Here is a 15,159-nt window from a genome sequence, read left to right on the forward strand (position 1 = left end):
TTGATGAAGAAGTGGATACAAAGGGAATGGAAAATCTAAACTAGGGGCCTCATGTTTTTATATATATATATATATATATATATATATATATATATATATATATATATTATATATATCCATATATATGTATATATATATATATATATACCGTGTGTGTATATATATATATATATATATATATATATATATAAAATAACTATATCTATCTATATATATACATATGCATATATATATACCATGCCTGATGAAGAGACCTGAGTAGTCTCGAAAGCTTGCAATTATTACCATCTTTTCAGTTAGCCATTAAAAGGTATCAACCACTGAGGACTCTCTGTTCTTTTAAACAATTTTTTTATATATATATATATATATATAAATAAAATACATATATTATATATACACAGTATATATATATACATATATATATATATATATATATTGTTCATTATATAAAATTATTTTGTTCCCTTTTCTGCTGGACCAACTTTTGGCTTTAATTTAACAAAAAAAAAGCCTAAATCTCCATCAAAATAAGATAAAGTTGCTGGGTGTCTTATAAGTCATATAATATTTCTTGGAAATAATTTACAAACATGTTTTGCATATGGCAAGGCATCTCAATAAAAGGAGGAAAGAGTAAGTAAAGCAAGAATAAATAAGCCAGGCGCGCTAACCAGCAAAACAACACATAACAGGAAAGGAGCAAACTGTAAACCTTATTGCTTAACACTTGGCTAGAGGAGAACTATGATAGAGAAATTATTATACAATCAATATTCATGTTCAATAACTAGCTTTTTTCATCTACATACCTTATTTAGATCAATATGTTTCTTGAATTTGCACATTAAGCTATATATTTATATATGTATGATCAGACCATGTTCCTGTATGGTCAGACACGGCCATTACACAGTACACAGCGGGGACACATGCATAAGATTATCTCAGAGCAGGAACATTTTTTTAAACACATCCAATTGTAGAAATTATTATTATTCCAAGCTCTATTGATTAAAATAAACTTTAAAATTAACTTTGTTCAGGGAGAAAATCCCTTTAATTATACTTGCATATATATAGTTTTACACAAAGGTATAGAAATGAGTGTTGCCATTCATCCCATTCACTGTTACCTTACCAGTGTTGTTTTGCTGGTTGGCGTGCCTGTCTTATTTATTATTGCTTTGCTTACTCTCTCCTTCTATAGTGTATTAGTCTCCTTTTATCGAGATGCCTTGTCATGTACAAAACATTTTTTTTAAATTATATTATATTACTATAAAGATCATGTGATATATGAGACTCCCTGCACCTTTTTCTTCCTTTCTTTTTCTTCTTTCCTTGGTGGTGATGTAGTTTATATAGGTATACTTGAATTACTTTTTCAAGTTCTGAGGGTGACATTTAAATTGGTAGCTCAAAAAAACTCAAAATTTCATGAATTGATCCGAAATTGCAAAAAAAATGCAGGTAAAATTTTGATGTTGTTTAAGAGAAAAAGAGGCATCTGTTGCAAGAGGAAAAATGTACATTATAAATCAGTAATACCGTATGGTAATGACCATGCTGCTGCGTGGGGCTCCTTCAGACGTCACGGACAGCACACGTACCTACAGGATAGTTCACATCTTATAGCTACGAGTGCTATTTTTCTCTTAGAATGATCCGTGCGCAGAGACTTGTTCGATACTGATCAAACTGTTGGATCAAACTCGCTAATGCAAGTCTATGTATCCGTGAATAAATTGGACTGCACTCGGATGCCATCTGTATGATGGCTGGTTGATAGGGGAATCTAGGGAAATTTCAATCAGCTTTTTTCCATTTGGGAAAAACTGATAAAACTTTTCACCAAACTCTGATGGTAAGAAAACTGACGTACCGACCAAACTCTGATGGTAAGAAAACTGACGTACCGACCAAACTCTGATGGTAAGAAAACTGACGTACCGACCAAACTCTGATGGTAAACACTGACGTACTGACCAAACTCTGATGGTAAACACTGACGTACCGACCAAACTCTGATGGTAAACACTGACGTACCGACCAAACTCTGATGGTAAACACTGACGTACCGACCAAACTCTGATGGTAAACACTGACGTACCGACCAAACTCTAACAATAAAAACTGACGTACCGACCAAACTCTGATGGTAAAAACTGATCTACCGACCAAACTCTAATGGTAAACACTGACGCACCGATCAAACTCTGACGATAAAAACTAACGTACCACGATAAAAACTGACGTACCGACCAAACTCTGATGGTAAAAACTCATGTACCGACCAATCTCTGATGGTAAACACTGACATACCAACCAAACTCTGATGGTAAAAACTGATGTGATGACCAAACTCTGATGGTAACAAATGACGTACTGACCAAACTCCGATGGTAAATACTGACGTACCGACCAAACTCTGACAATAAAAACTGACGTACCGACCAAACTCTGATGGTAAAAACTGATGTACCGACCAAACTCTAATGGTAAACACTGACGCACCGATCAAACTCTGACGATAAAAACTAACGTACCACGATAAAAACTGACGTACCGACCAAACTCTGATGGTAAAAACTCATGTACCGACCAATCTCTGATGGTAAACACTGACGTACCAACCAAACTCTGATGGTAAAAACTGATGTGATGACCAAACTCTGATGGTAACAAATGACGTACCGACTAAACAGATGGTAAAAACTGACGTTCCGACCAAACTCTGATGGTAAAAGCTGACGTACCGACCAAACTCTGATAGTAAACACTAACGTACCGACCAAACTCTGACGATAGAAACTGATGTACCGCGATAAAAACTGACGTACCGACCAAACTCTGATGATAAAAACTGATGTACCGACCAAACTCTGATGGTACACACTGACGTACCGACCAAACTCTGATGGTAAACACTGACGTACTGACCAAACTCTGATGGTAAACACTGACGTACCGACCAAACTCTGATGGTAAAAACAGACGTACCGACCAAACTCTGACGATAAAAACTGACGTACCGACCAAACTCTGATGGTAAAAACTGATGTACCGACCAAACTCTAATGGTAAACACTGACGTACCGATCAAACTCTGACGATAAAAACTAACGTACCACAATAAAAACTGACGTACCGACCAAACTCTGATGGTAAAAACTCATGTACCGACCAATCTCTGATGGTAAACACTGACGTACCAACCAAACTCTGACGATAAAAACTGACGTACCGACCAAACTCTGATGGTAAAAAACGATGTATCAACCAAACTCTGATGGTAAAAACTGATGTGATGACCAAACTCTGATGGTAACAAATGACGTACCGACTAAACTGATGGTAAAAACTGACGTTTCGACCAAACTCTGATGGTAAAAGCTGACGTACCGACCAAACTCTGATGGTAAAAGCTGACGTACCGACCAAACTCTGATGGTAAAAACTGATGTACGGACCAAACTCTGATGGTAAATACTGACGTACAGACCAAACTCTGATGATAAAAAATTATGTATCAACCAAACTCTGATGGTAAAAACTGACGTACAGACCAAACTCTGATGGTAAAAACTGACCTACCGACCAAACTCTTGATGGTAAAAACTGACCTACCGACCAAACTCTGATGGTAAAAACTGACCTACCGACCAAACTCTTGATGGTAAAAACTGACCTACCGACCAAACTCTGATGGTAAAAACTGACGTGCTGTACAAACTCTGATGAAACACTCAATGACACTGATGGAAACCGAAAAAAATCTCCAACGTCTGAATAAGTGTAGAAAAGCGATATCCAACACCAGTCATAGTGTGATTAAAATAAAATGACACTGATGTGTTTTGGACAGATTAAGAACCCTTTCCGAAATGCGTCAGTGTCATTTTATTTTAATTGCACTATGTTTTAATCACATCCAATGAAGACAAGCCTGGTGCTGGATATCACTTTTTTACATTTACTTTGTGGACGCCAGACACATGGATCTGAACACTGGCCTTCATCTGACCTACTGGGGGATTCATTATGGACTATTATAAGCTTCTCAGGGTGAGCTATATATTTTCCTTATTGTTGATGTCTCAAGGAGCCCTTAGTTGCATCCCGGTACTTGTTTTTGTAGGTAACCCCTTTTTATGGTGCTCTAAAGCTAAAAAAGTAATAATAATCCTGCCGCTCTCCGTCCTTCACTCACTGACTGCTAGGAGAAGCTTTGACCATCTCCATCAGTGTTTTTGTTTTGCATACAGAAAAAAAATGGTGGTAAAAATTGACATGGCCACAATAGCGCAACTTATCTTACCACAACTCAAGACAATGCAGAATAAACAGCGATAAGACGGCCTCTCACTATATAAAATAATACAACCCCCATCGTCCCTGCCTTGCACATACTACTTCTGCTGTTTGACAGGGGATTAATGATAGAAACTTCCAGCTGCTTCAGTTTAAAGAGGGTTTAATTTGCAAACAGTGAGTTAAATATGGCAATTGCTGATAATGACGATTGTATAAATCGTGATGATTGAACCAGGCCTGTCCGTTAGCTTGTGTAACCTTTTCTGCTCACTGATCACTTTGACATTACTAATATTTAGGGTCAATTACTCCCATGGAGTGATCATTTACTGATAACTGAACTTGTAGCCATTCCCTTATCTTCACCTGTCAAATCAAGCAAAGTTTTCAGCTACAGAACAAGATCCAGGCAGCACAGGGGACTATTGTGCAGGGAGATTTATCCAGAGGCCTCAGCTGCTGCGCTCCTCCTGCCGGTGCGAGCTCAGTACGTGCTAGCTGGTCATGCTGGGACTTCTAGTTCCATAAAAGCTGGAGAAGTGTGGGCTTACTAACCAACCTGCAATGGCTTCTGTACACAGTTCATTTCTATACTGGCAAAATGACAACTCCCACCATGTCTTGAGGGTCTGTGGCCATTAGGCAATGATGGGTGTTGTAGTTTTGCAATAGCTGTTAAACCAAAGGTTGGAGATTGCTATTCTATAGGATCAGACGCTACACATACAGTCACTGGCGGACATAGACAGAAGAAGGCCCCTGTGCAAGAACAATATATGAGCCCTTTGCAGCCCAATAACTCATTATAATGCACAAATCCATCTACTTTGGAGGTGACAATGGCTCCTTTTGCTCTTGGGCCCCTGTGCGGCTGCACCAGTGATATGTCCGCCCCTGTATACAGTATATACACATTAAAGAGCCATCAGTCATAGGACAGGCTCAGTTATCTCCCCTGACCCCATCATTAATGTACACTCAGCTTAGCTGAGACTGACTGTTCTAGTCTAGGGGGCGGATAAGTGACCTCCAGATACTTCTCGTGACATTTTTTTTCGAAAGCAACAAAAAGAACTAAATGGGAGGAAAAGAAAAAATACAGAAGTAGAAATCTTCCCATTATAACCCTGTGATTATTTCATTATGAACACCACAATCACAGTCTGAACACGGCCAGCGATCGATCAACACCCAAAACCTCGCGAGTTTCCTTTGGGTGACATTTTTATGCTGATATTTGTCATTAGCTCATTGCCCCATGTAAACAGGGGATGTCACTTCTTATGGAAACGGCATGGGGTGGGGAAGTTACCGTTTGCTCATATAAAACCCTAACAATATAAATGCGAGTAAGTGATGGAGGACATACTATATTGTCAATCGATGCTTATTACATGCAAACCATCTACTTAACACAAAGGCCTCACTCAGACGTCCATGTTTCAGGTACATGGTCACATACAGAACACGTACCCATTATAGTCAATGGGGAACATTTTTTTTTTCTCTGTGGGTTGGTGTAAAAATCACAGAGATGTGTTTGTTTTTTAATAGCATCACAGGATGAAAAGTACTAATAAAAGTCTATGTGTCCATGAGAATAACAGAGAGCATCACTGTGCTGCCCATAGTAATGAATACGCAAAGCTTTGTCATATATTTATCCATATGTGAAAATCCCCAATGAAAAACTGTTGGTAAAAACTGACAAATGAACCAAACACTGACGAAACTAGGACTATTTTCTGCATAAGTGAAAAAAACGGACGTCTGAATGAGTGCTAAAAGACATATAATATGGATATGATCTGTCCATAAAGATCAGCCGGCATACTGACCAATATATTCAATAAGGCTTCTCAGGTGACAGGTTTTTTGTCCATGCAAAAAAAATAAAACTTGCATCATGCAATGATCTCTTCCATATTTCAGATGAGACTCACCTATTCAAGTCCATAGATACCCCGTTTGGAACATCAGTATTGAATCCAATTTTTACAGTACATTGCCAATATTAAACTGTATTTCATCATGTAGATTTTTAGGCTGAGTTCACATGTCCTGTAATCATCCATTACAACAGATCCTGCAGCGATCCATTGGGAAAATGATGTTTGAGGGATCTGTTTTTTAGACATGAGAGAATGGATCCGTTAATAGATCGCTATTTATCTTCTATTTGAAACAGATCGTGTAAGAAAAGAACCGCTCCGTTACAAAAGCAAGAAAAACTAATGACTAAATAGCAATCCGTTACCGGATCCGTTCTCCATAGACTCCCATGTTAAAAATATGGATCCGGCAGACATCAGTTATTTAACAACGGACAAAGAAGTTGTGATTTCTGCAGGATCCACTCTAATGGAACAGGACATGTGAACTCAGACTGATCTCTCAATGTAAAATACATATTTCTCATTGAAAAGTAGACTATTTTTCATTCACTCATTAACCCTGGCCTAAGGACGCACTCAAATGTCCATTTTTTCACCTACATGTTCTACCTATTCAATGATTGAACAAATAGCATTATCTATGGTTATGTTATCACATCTCTGCTTTATTTTTTTCTCCGACCATGTGTCCGCATAAAAAAAATTTACACCATTTTTGGTCCAAGCCACAGATGAGACTCGCCAACACAAGTCTAAGGCTATGTGTACACGGTAGAATGTACCTGCGAATTTTTCTGCATGAAAATCCGCGACTTTCACGGCAAATCCGCACCTTATTTTTGCCACGGATTTGTCGCGGATTTACTGCGGATTACCGCGATTTTGCCGCGGATTTTGATGCGGATTTTTTTTTTTTCCCCATTCTATACCCAAAATCCGCACCAAAATCCGCAAGAATAATTGACATGCTGCAGATTTTTCCAGATCAAAATCCGCGGCAAATCCGCCGCGGAAAAATCCGCAGCATGGACACAGCATTTCCAAAATGCCATTGAAATGGCTTGGAAGTGCCGCTGCTGCAGATTTTCGGAAAATCCGCGGTAAATCCGCGGCAAAATCCGCGCTTAAATCCGCAGCGTGGACACATAGCCTAAGTGTTCTTGAATATGTCAGACCGCACATTGATGGCATCCTAGATATGTATATTACTATATAGTTGTATATATATATATATATATATATATATACATACTGCATATATATATATACAGTGTGTATATATATATATATATATATATATATATATATATATATATAGTTTTTCACGGACCATTATTTTTGCATATGAGACAAACTGATGAAACTGATTGTAAAAGCTGACGCACACACCAAAGAGCGATGAAAATCTGATCCAGAACACAGGAATTCGGACCTTTTTTTCACATATGCAAACAAAAAAATATTAAAACCCCCCCAAATGTCTGCATAAGGCATTTCGAGTTTATATAAGACGCTTTATTGCATTTTTTTGTGTCTGTGCTTGCTGTGCTTGCCAGTGTATGAAAATAAGTGTAAAAACATGTATATTTCTACCACACACGGATGTGATTTTGTAATATGGTTATTGGTGGCCCAATTGTTTTTTTACAGGTTAAACTGATTTTTTAAAATATTTTTTGCCTATAAATTCTGTGTCAACTCCATCCACATTGCAAAACTGCAACAATTTGTAGTTTTTTTAACATACTTTTTCTATGTACGTAAAAGCACAAAAAAGGTGTTAAAAATTTAGATGAACTGCAATAAAAATGCCCCTTGAAAACCCAACCTGAGGGCAATTGTCACATCACCCCTCATCTGCTCCTCTGGAGAGGAGACCTCAAATATGGGGGTGAAAAGATGATGGAGCCACACAGGACTGTATCATGGGCTGTCTGTTATGCACCCCCTGGTCTGAAGCCTTGGGTCTATGACTGTACTATTGATTTATAAGGCTTAAATTACACAAGTATTTTACCAAATTGCGGCATCTGAACACATTTTTAGTCTCGATTTTCAGGTGAAAAATTCTCAGCATATTACATTGCTGCAAGGCTGATTACATTTTACCATTTGCATTTAGTATAAAAAAAAAACAACAATGCATAGAGCAAAATCCACAGCAATATGTGTATAAATCCACATGTAACATATTTGGATTTTGTTCTGAATTGTTATGTAAATTTGCCTTGCATCCGTGGCCAAATTCATAGCAGAAAATATAAAAATATTTCCATGTGAGCCATAAGGCTTCTCTTGTTTTTAATTTTTGCTTTTTTTTAGCATGTTAAAAAACATAACAAACTAAAACCCCCATACATTTCCATTCACTCTTTACAAACATTTTCCCATTTTTGTAGCTAAAAACCCCACTGTATGTATATATATATATATATATATATGTATAATATATATGTATATCTATATATTTAGATATACATATAGATATTTTTATATATATATATATATATATATATATATATATATATATATATATATATATATATATATATATATATGTATATATACTACTACAGCATTTAAGAAAAAAAAATGCAAGGACCCCCATTTTAGCCAATATAGTGCTATATATATATATATATATATATATATATATATATGCATATATATATATATATAAAATATATATATATATATATATATATATATATACATACACACACACGTATTTACTTTCCTACTGACTTGGAGGCAATATCTGGAGAAAAATAAGGGTAATTTTGATTCCATGTACTGCCATATGGTGGCTCTCTGTGACTACCTCTATAATATGGGGTGGAACACAGACATCTATGGCGCTATATTATGGGTCATAGGGGGCACATATTTACATGTCGCCATTTTTCCATGCACCTTTTTCACTCATAGTGAAGAATAGCTGAAACATTATGATTAGTCCAAGACTTCATGCACAGAAGTATATGAGCTATTAATGTCCATATTACATGGCAGTGATTACAAGATGAATTGTATGGTAAGTTCTGTATCATAGACCAAAGCTTTCTCCCATTGAGGCTTGAAAGCAGAAAGGCTCAGATCCAATATATGGCAATAGATGGAGCATACTGTCACTTGTGGACTGCATACAAATCTTCATTTACTACCATTTTGCTACTCTATGCATAACTACACTATAGCCAGGATCCCTGCACTAATGCTGAATGCACAGGTGTCAGCACTGATCACTCTGATTACAGGGCATGCTGGCACTTGTGGTTCTACATGACTGCCAGTCCCTAAATCGTGTGCATTAAAAGCAGCTAATGTAGTATGGCCACATGACATCACAGCAGACCCCCCGACTGTCAGATCCGAGGGTCTAACTCCCCCTCCCCCGCACTGTCGCTTTCCAAGTGTGGCACTTATAGTTCAATGTATCCGTCACTGGGATTCTGCAGAATCTGACTGATGCACAAAGGAGAATATTATTACCATGAGCAGCCGTCTACAGGAAGGCAGGGGAGAAGCCCCACAAGGGGTCCCTGGGCTGTCATTTGCGATAATAGTACATGATTTTAGGAGATCTAATCTGTTAGAATAATAAACATCATAATAAAAAGTGATCATTCTCCCTGTAATACTACATTACACTGAGCTCACATGTCCTGTAATTATTCGTTAGAACGTATTGTTACAGCATCCGTTCTAACGGATGATATGAACTCAGCCTTCTAATGATGAGTTGATGTCCTAATATAAATTAATTCACACTGAAGATATAATGATAATAGTATGAATTATTATTATTATTATTATTATTATTATTATTATTATTAGTATTACTATCATCCTTGAACCCATTGGTTTGTATTGCTTCTATTACTATATTTACTTTCAGTAATATTAAGTTAGAATTTCAACTTAATTTAAGTATGTCTCCTGGGCTTTTTATTACCAAAAATAATTATAATTACAGACAATTTTTAGTATTTCTCAGAAATAAATGTTAATAAATCACTAATAGTCATCATTGTTTTATCTGTAGTAAAGGAAATCTGAATTTGGGGATTTAGGGATAATAATATAGGACTATATATTAGTATTGCAACGACTGCTTGTAAAATGATAATTTAATTATTATCAGTACTGGGAGCATATCAATTCAGAAGAGATAAATAAAAATGATTTTACTACTACCAATAATAATAATAATAATAACAAACAGTGCATTATATTTCTATTATAGTTATTATTTTCATGAGATATTAAATTATATTATAGTTGCTATTATTATTATATATTACATTATATGTATATTACTTATTATACTTAAAATAATAATTAATTATTATTATATCATATTTTCCTAATAGTGATGAGTGTATATCATGTGTTATTGTATTTATATATCTTGTACTTTTGATAAGAGTTAAATATCACTTATTTTTAGTATTAATATTACTAGTAAAATGAGATAAATATCCAGAGCTATTATTATTATTCCTGACATCTGGAGGGGCATGGAAGTTTATATTAAGTATAATCCTTCCTCTGCATATAGCAGCCTTGGCAATGTTATTGTATCTAATCAATTACCCATCTATTACTACCACTTGACATTATGACTCGGCTTTGAGAAAATTATTGACAGATCCATCTCCCGGCATTATAATAAAGCTCGTAGAGTCCGATTATTATTCTGATCTCTGATATGAGGGAACATTATCTTCCCAGTGTAATAGTGAGAATGTGGAGATTATCAGCTGTGATCCTGCAGTAATCAGATATATTAACTCTAATGTCACATGCCAATTGCGGAGAGGTTATCATGGCCACTCACAATCACTCTCTGAAATAGCAGCACCGGAAAATAATGTACAGACATAATGAATATATATAGATATATATAGATATATGTATGTGTACATATATATATATATATATATATATATATATATATATATATATATGATAGGTGTGTGTATGTATGTGTGTATGTATGTGTGTGTGTATGTGTGTATGTATGTGTGTGTGTGTGTGTGAATAACACATATGAAACCATCTATTTTCTATTTCTATATCTGTCTTTCTATCACTCTATCTACCATGTTTCTTTCCATTGCTCTCTAGTTTCCATTTCTGCCTACACGTCCATTACTGAACACAATAACACAGTACTATCCTGGTTATATCCTGTAGTTTCAGTAGCAGTCGCTGTATTTAAAAGCATCGATGATCAAAGTGCAGCATAAACCTTCTAGATAAACAGAGGATAAAGTGTCCAATCCCTATTACAATGTGGAGACCCTCCAGAGACCTCCACCATTCACTTCTATACATTTACTAACATGAACCAACAGATGAACCCCTGCAATAATAATAACGAACATAGTGAACCACGAGCCCATGTGCCAAATTAGGAGGTATTATTGAATGTGTGTGTGTGTGTGTGTGTGTGTGTATATACATATATATATATATATATATATATATATATATATACATACACACACACAAACACATATATATGTATACATATATGTGTTTGTTATATACATATATATTTGTATATACACATATACTTATACATGTATACACACACACGTATATCTATATATATATAAAATACTTATACATGGTTGAACATATGTGTATATATATATATATATATATATATATATATAATTTTTCATTATTATTTTTGTTTTTTAATTTATGTATTTTTTTTGCTAAAATATATAAAATAGCCCGCGACACTCTTGCCCCACTAACCCAGGCTGGCCCGTCTCCCTGGTAGCCCCTGGCATCCCTGCCCCACTCACCCAGCCTGGCCCATCTCACAGGTAACTCCGGGCATCCCTACCCCACTCACTCAGGTTGCACCTTCTCTCTGGTAGTCTCGGCCACCCCTGCCCCTCTCACCCTGGCTAGCCGGTCTTCATGGTAGCCCCTGCCGCCCCTGCCCCACACTCACCTAGGCTGGCCCGTCTCCCTGGTAGCCCCGACCGCCCCTGTCCCTCTCACCAGGCTGGCCGGTCTCCCTAGTAACCCCGGCCGCCCCTACCCCACTCACCCAGGCTGGACCGTCTCCCTGGTAACCCCGGCCACCCCTACCCCACTCACCCAGGCTGGACCGTCTCCCTGGTAGCCCCGGCCCGTGCCCCACACTCACCCAGGCTGGACCGTCTCCCAGGTAGCCCCGGCCGCCCCTACCCCACTCACCCAGGCTGGACCGTCTCCCTGGTAGCCCCGGCCACCCCTTCCCCACTCACCCAGGCTGGACCGTCTCACAGGTAGCCCCTGCCCCACACTCACCCAGGCTGGACCGTCTCCCTGGTAGCCCCGGCCGGCCCTGCAGGCTGTGCAGGACGCTGCTGTCGAAGTGCCCGGCTGCCCAGGAGGGAGGCATCTCCGGGGTCACGTAGGGGTACGGGCTGGAGTAGGAGCTGTTCACCGTGCGCACCAGTGGGTTTCCATATGGTTCCCGGGTCATCAGGGGGCTCTGAAAGGCCCCGTCCCTTCCAGCGTTGTTACCCACGGGTGGACTGTGCGAATAGGAGAACCCCGTGGGGGTGTGGGGACTGCTGGCATTAAACGCGTGATTGTCATTAGCCGCCTGTGTCCAGGCCGGGTGGCTGCCCAGGTGGTGGCCCTGGTGGGCACTGTCGCAGCTCTGTAGGTAGGGCAGGGGTTGCAGCACAGTGGGCACACGTCCAGTCTGCATATAGTGGTTGGCAGTGGGGTGCAAGAAATTGGCTGAATCGTGCGGGTAGGCAGACTGGCCATGGTTAGACGTGAGCGCCAGGCCCTGGTACATGGTCTGTCCGCCTATATCCAAAATCCCAGGCGTCCCAAACTGGAATGATGATGGTGAATGGTGGTGATCTTTGCTCCAGCTCCAGAGAGGCGACCTTCTGATTTCTGCACTTCTGAAGTACCTGGAACTGTGTGGAGGAGACAAAAGTTAAGAAACCCGAGCAGTGCAGCCAGGGAGGGGGAAGGGGCTGAGATCTGGGGTAGGAGGGGGCACTTGAGGATGAAGGACACCTACAGACACACATACTAACCACATGTAGATCTGTACAGGGAGGGCATCAGAGCAACAGCCCCCAGCCCTGTGCCACCCTTAGAGGGGCACCGCAGAGGGTGCAGGCAGGGAGACTCCTGATAACCCGAGAATAAATCTCCCGTGGAGTGAGGGCATGAGTGCAAACATTTGTACAGTGATAAGACGATGTAAGATATGAGCGCGTCCTGCAGATCTGCCATCCCAGTATCCCAGTATAAACCTGCCCTGGTTTTATCTGTCAGATAAGGAGGAGAGCTGGTGAGATACTGGCGGGAGGACGGGGAGGACTACTCACATCGCTCCGGGGAAGTACACACACTGCCGGCTGATCCGGGGAGCGGAGTCCGCAGCAGCCGCCTCCTCCTGCGCCGCCGACCGGGAGCGACTGACTCCTGCCACACGGGCTGCAGGGCGAGTATGGGCAGAGTCACGTGACGGCAGAGCACCTGGTGGCCCAGGGGATTGGTGACTGCGCCAGCAACAGAAGAATCCAACTACTCTGTGCCCTGTGTGTGCCCAGCAACTCCTCCTGGTACCATGTCTGTGCCCAGCTACTCCTCCTGGTAGTGGTAACATGGCTGTGCCCTGTGTATGCCCAGCAACTCCTCCTGGTACCATGTCTGTGCCCAGCTACTCCTCCTGGTAGTGGTAACATGGCTGTGCCCTGTGTATGCCCAGCAACTCCTCCTGGTACCATGTCTGTGCCCAGCAACTCCTCCTGGTAGTGGTAACATGTCTGTGCCCAGCAATTCCTCCTGGTACCATGTCTGTGCCCAGCAACTCCTCCTGGTACTGGTACCATGTCTATGCCCATCAACTCCTCCTGGTAGTGGTAACATGCTTGTGCCCAGCAACTCCTCCTGGTAGTGGTAACATGGCTGTGCCCTGTGTGTGCTCAGCAACTCCTCCTGGTACTGGTACCATGTCTGTGCCCAGCAACTCCTCCTGGTAGTGGTATCATGTCTGTGCCCAGAAACTCCTCCTGGTAGTGGTAACATGGCTGTGCCCTGTGTGTGCCCAGCAACTCCTCCTGGCACTGGTAACATGGCTGTGCCCAGCAACTCCTCCTGGTAGTGGTAACATGGCTGTGCCCTGTGTGTGCCCAGCAACATCTGGTACTAGTACCATGTCTGTGACCTGCAACTCCTCCTGGTAGTGGTAACATGGCTGTTCCCTGTGTGCCCAGCAACTCCTACTGGTAGTGCTAACATGGCTGTGCCCTGTGTGTGTCCAGCAACTCCTCCAGGTATTAGTAACATGCAAGTGCCCTGTGTGCCCAACAACTCCTCCTGGTAGTGCTAACATGGCTGTGCCCTGTGTGTACCCAGCAATTCCTCCTGGCACTAGTAACATGGCTGGGCACTGTGTGTGGTCAGCAACTTCTCCTGGTTGTGGTAACAGCTGTGTCCTGATGTGTGCCCATCTGTTTGTCTGTTACTCTATGTATATATATATATATATATATATATATATATATATATATATATATATAAAACGCAGTGACATACATGTCTTTATATATACACATATATTCATAACACAGTATATATATATATATATATATACACAGTGTTATGAGTATATGTATATATTCAGATATGTATGTCACTGCGTTTTATATATATATATAAAACGCATATATATATATATATATATATATATATATATATATATATATATATATATATATATATATATATATATATATAGTAGCCGTATCATACAGTCCCTATATTAATATCCAGAAGAATGTATTCTCGTGTGATCGCAGTGTAGTGAGAGGAGTGTAAGTGCAGGAAATATGGTATATAGAATGCCTTGTATAGCGAGAATTATGCATTTTCTCGATATACTCTGTGCAGTTAGTTTATATTTATA

General features: G+C 39.6%; 1 protein-coding gene across 2 annotated transcripts in view; it reads right to left on the reverse strand.

The window, feature by feature from the left end:
- GATA5 (GATA binding protein 5) overlaps positions 1 to 13,652 on the reverse strand; it is a 39,573-nt gene extending 25,921 nt beyond the window's left edge. For both annotated transcript variants that reach the window (XM_075347773.1, XM_075347774.1), the window contains exons 1-2: positions 13,577 to 13,652; positions 12,528 to 13,156 (exon numbers count right to left, since the gene is read on the reverse strand). In XM_075347773.1, the coding sequence (XP_075203888.1) occupies positions 12,528 to 13,029 (502 nt within the window). In that variant the 5' untranslated portion in view covers positions 13,030 to 13,156; positions 13,577 to 13,652. The remainder of the gene's footprint in view (positions 1 to 12,527; positions 13,157 to 13,576) is intronic.
- Between the last annotated feature and the right edge of the window lie 1,507 nt (positions 13,653 to 15,159).

This window comes from Anomaloglossus baeobatrachus, chromosome 5 (assembly GCF_048569485.1).
Source record: "Anomaloglossus baeobatrachus isolate aAnoBae1 chromosome 5, aAnoBae1.hap1, whole genome shotgun sequence".
Taxonomy (NCBI): Eukaryota; Metazoa; Chordata; class Amphibia; order Anura; family Aromobatidae; genus Anomaloglossus; species Anomaloglossus baeobatrachus.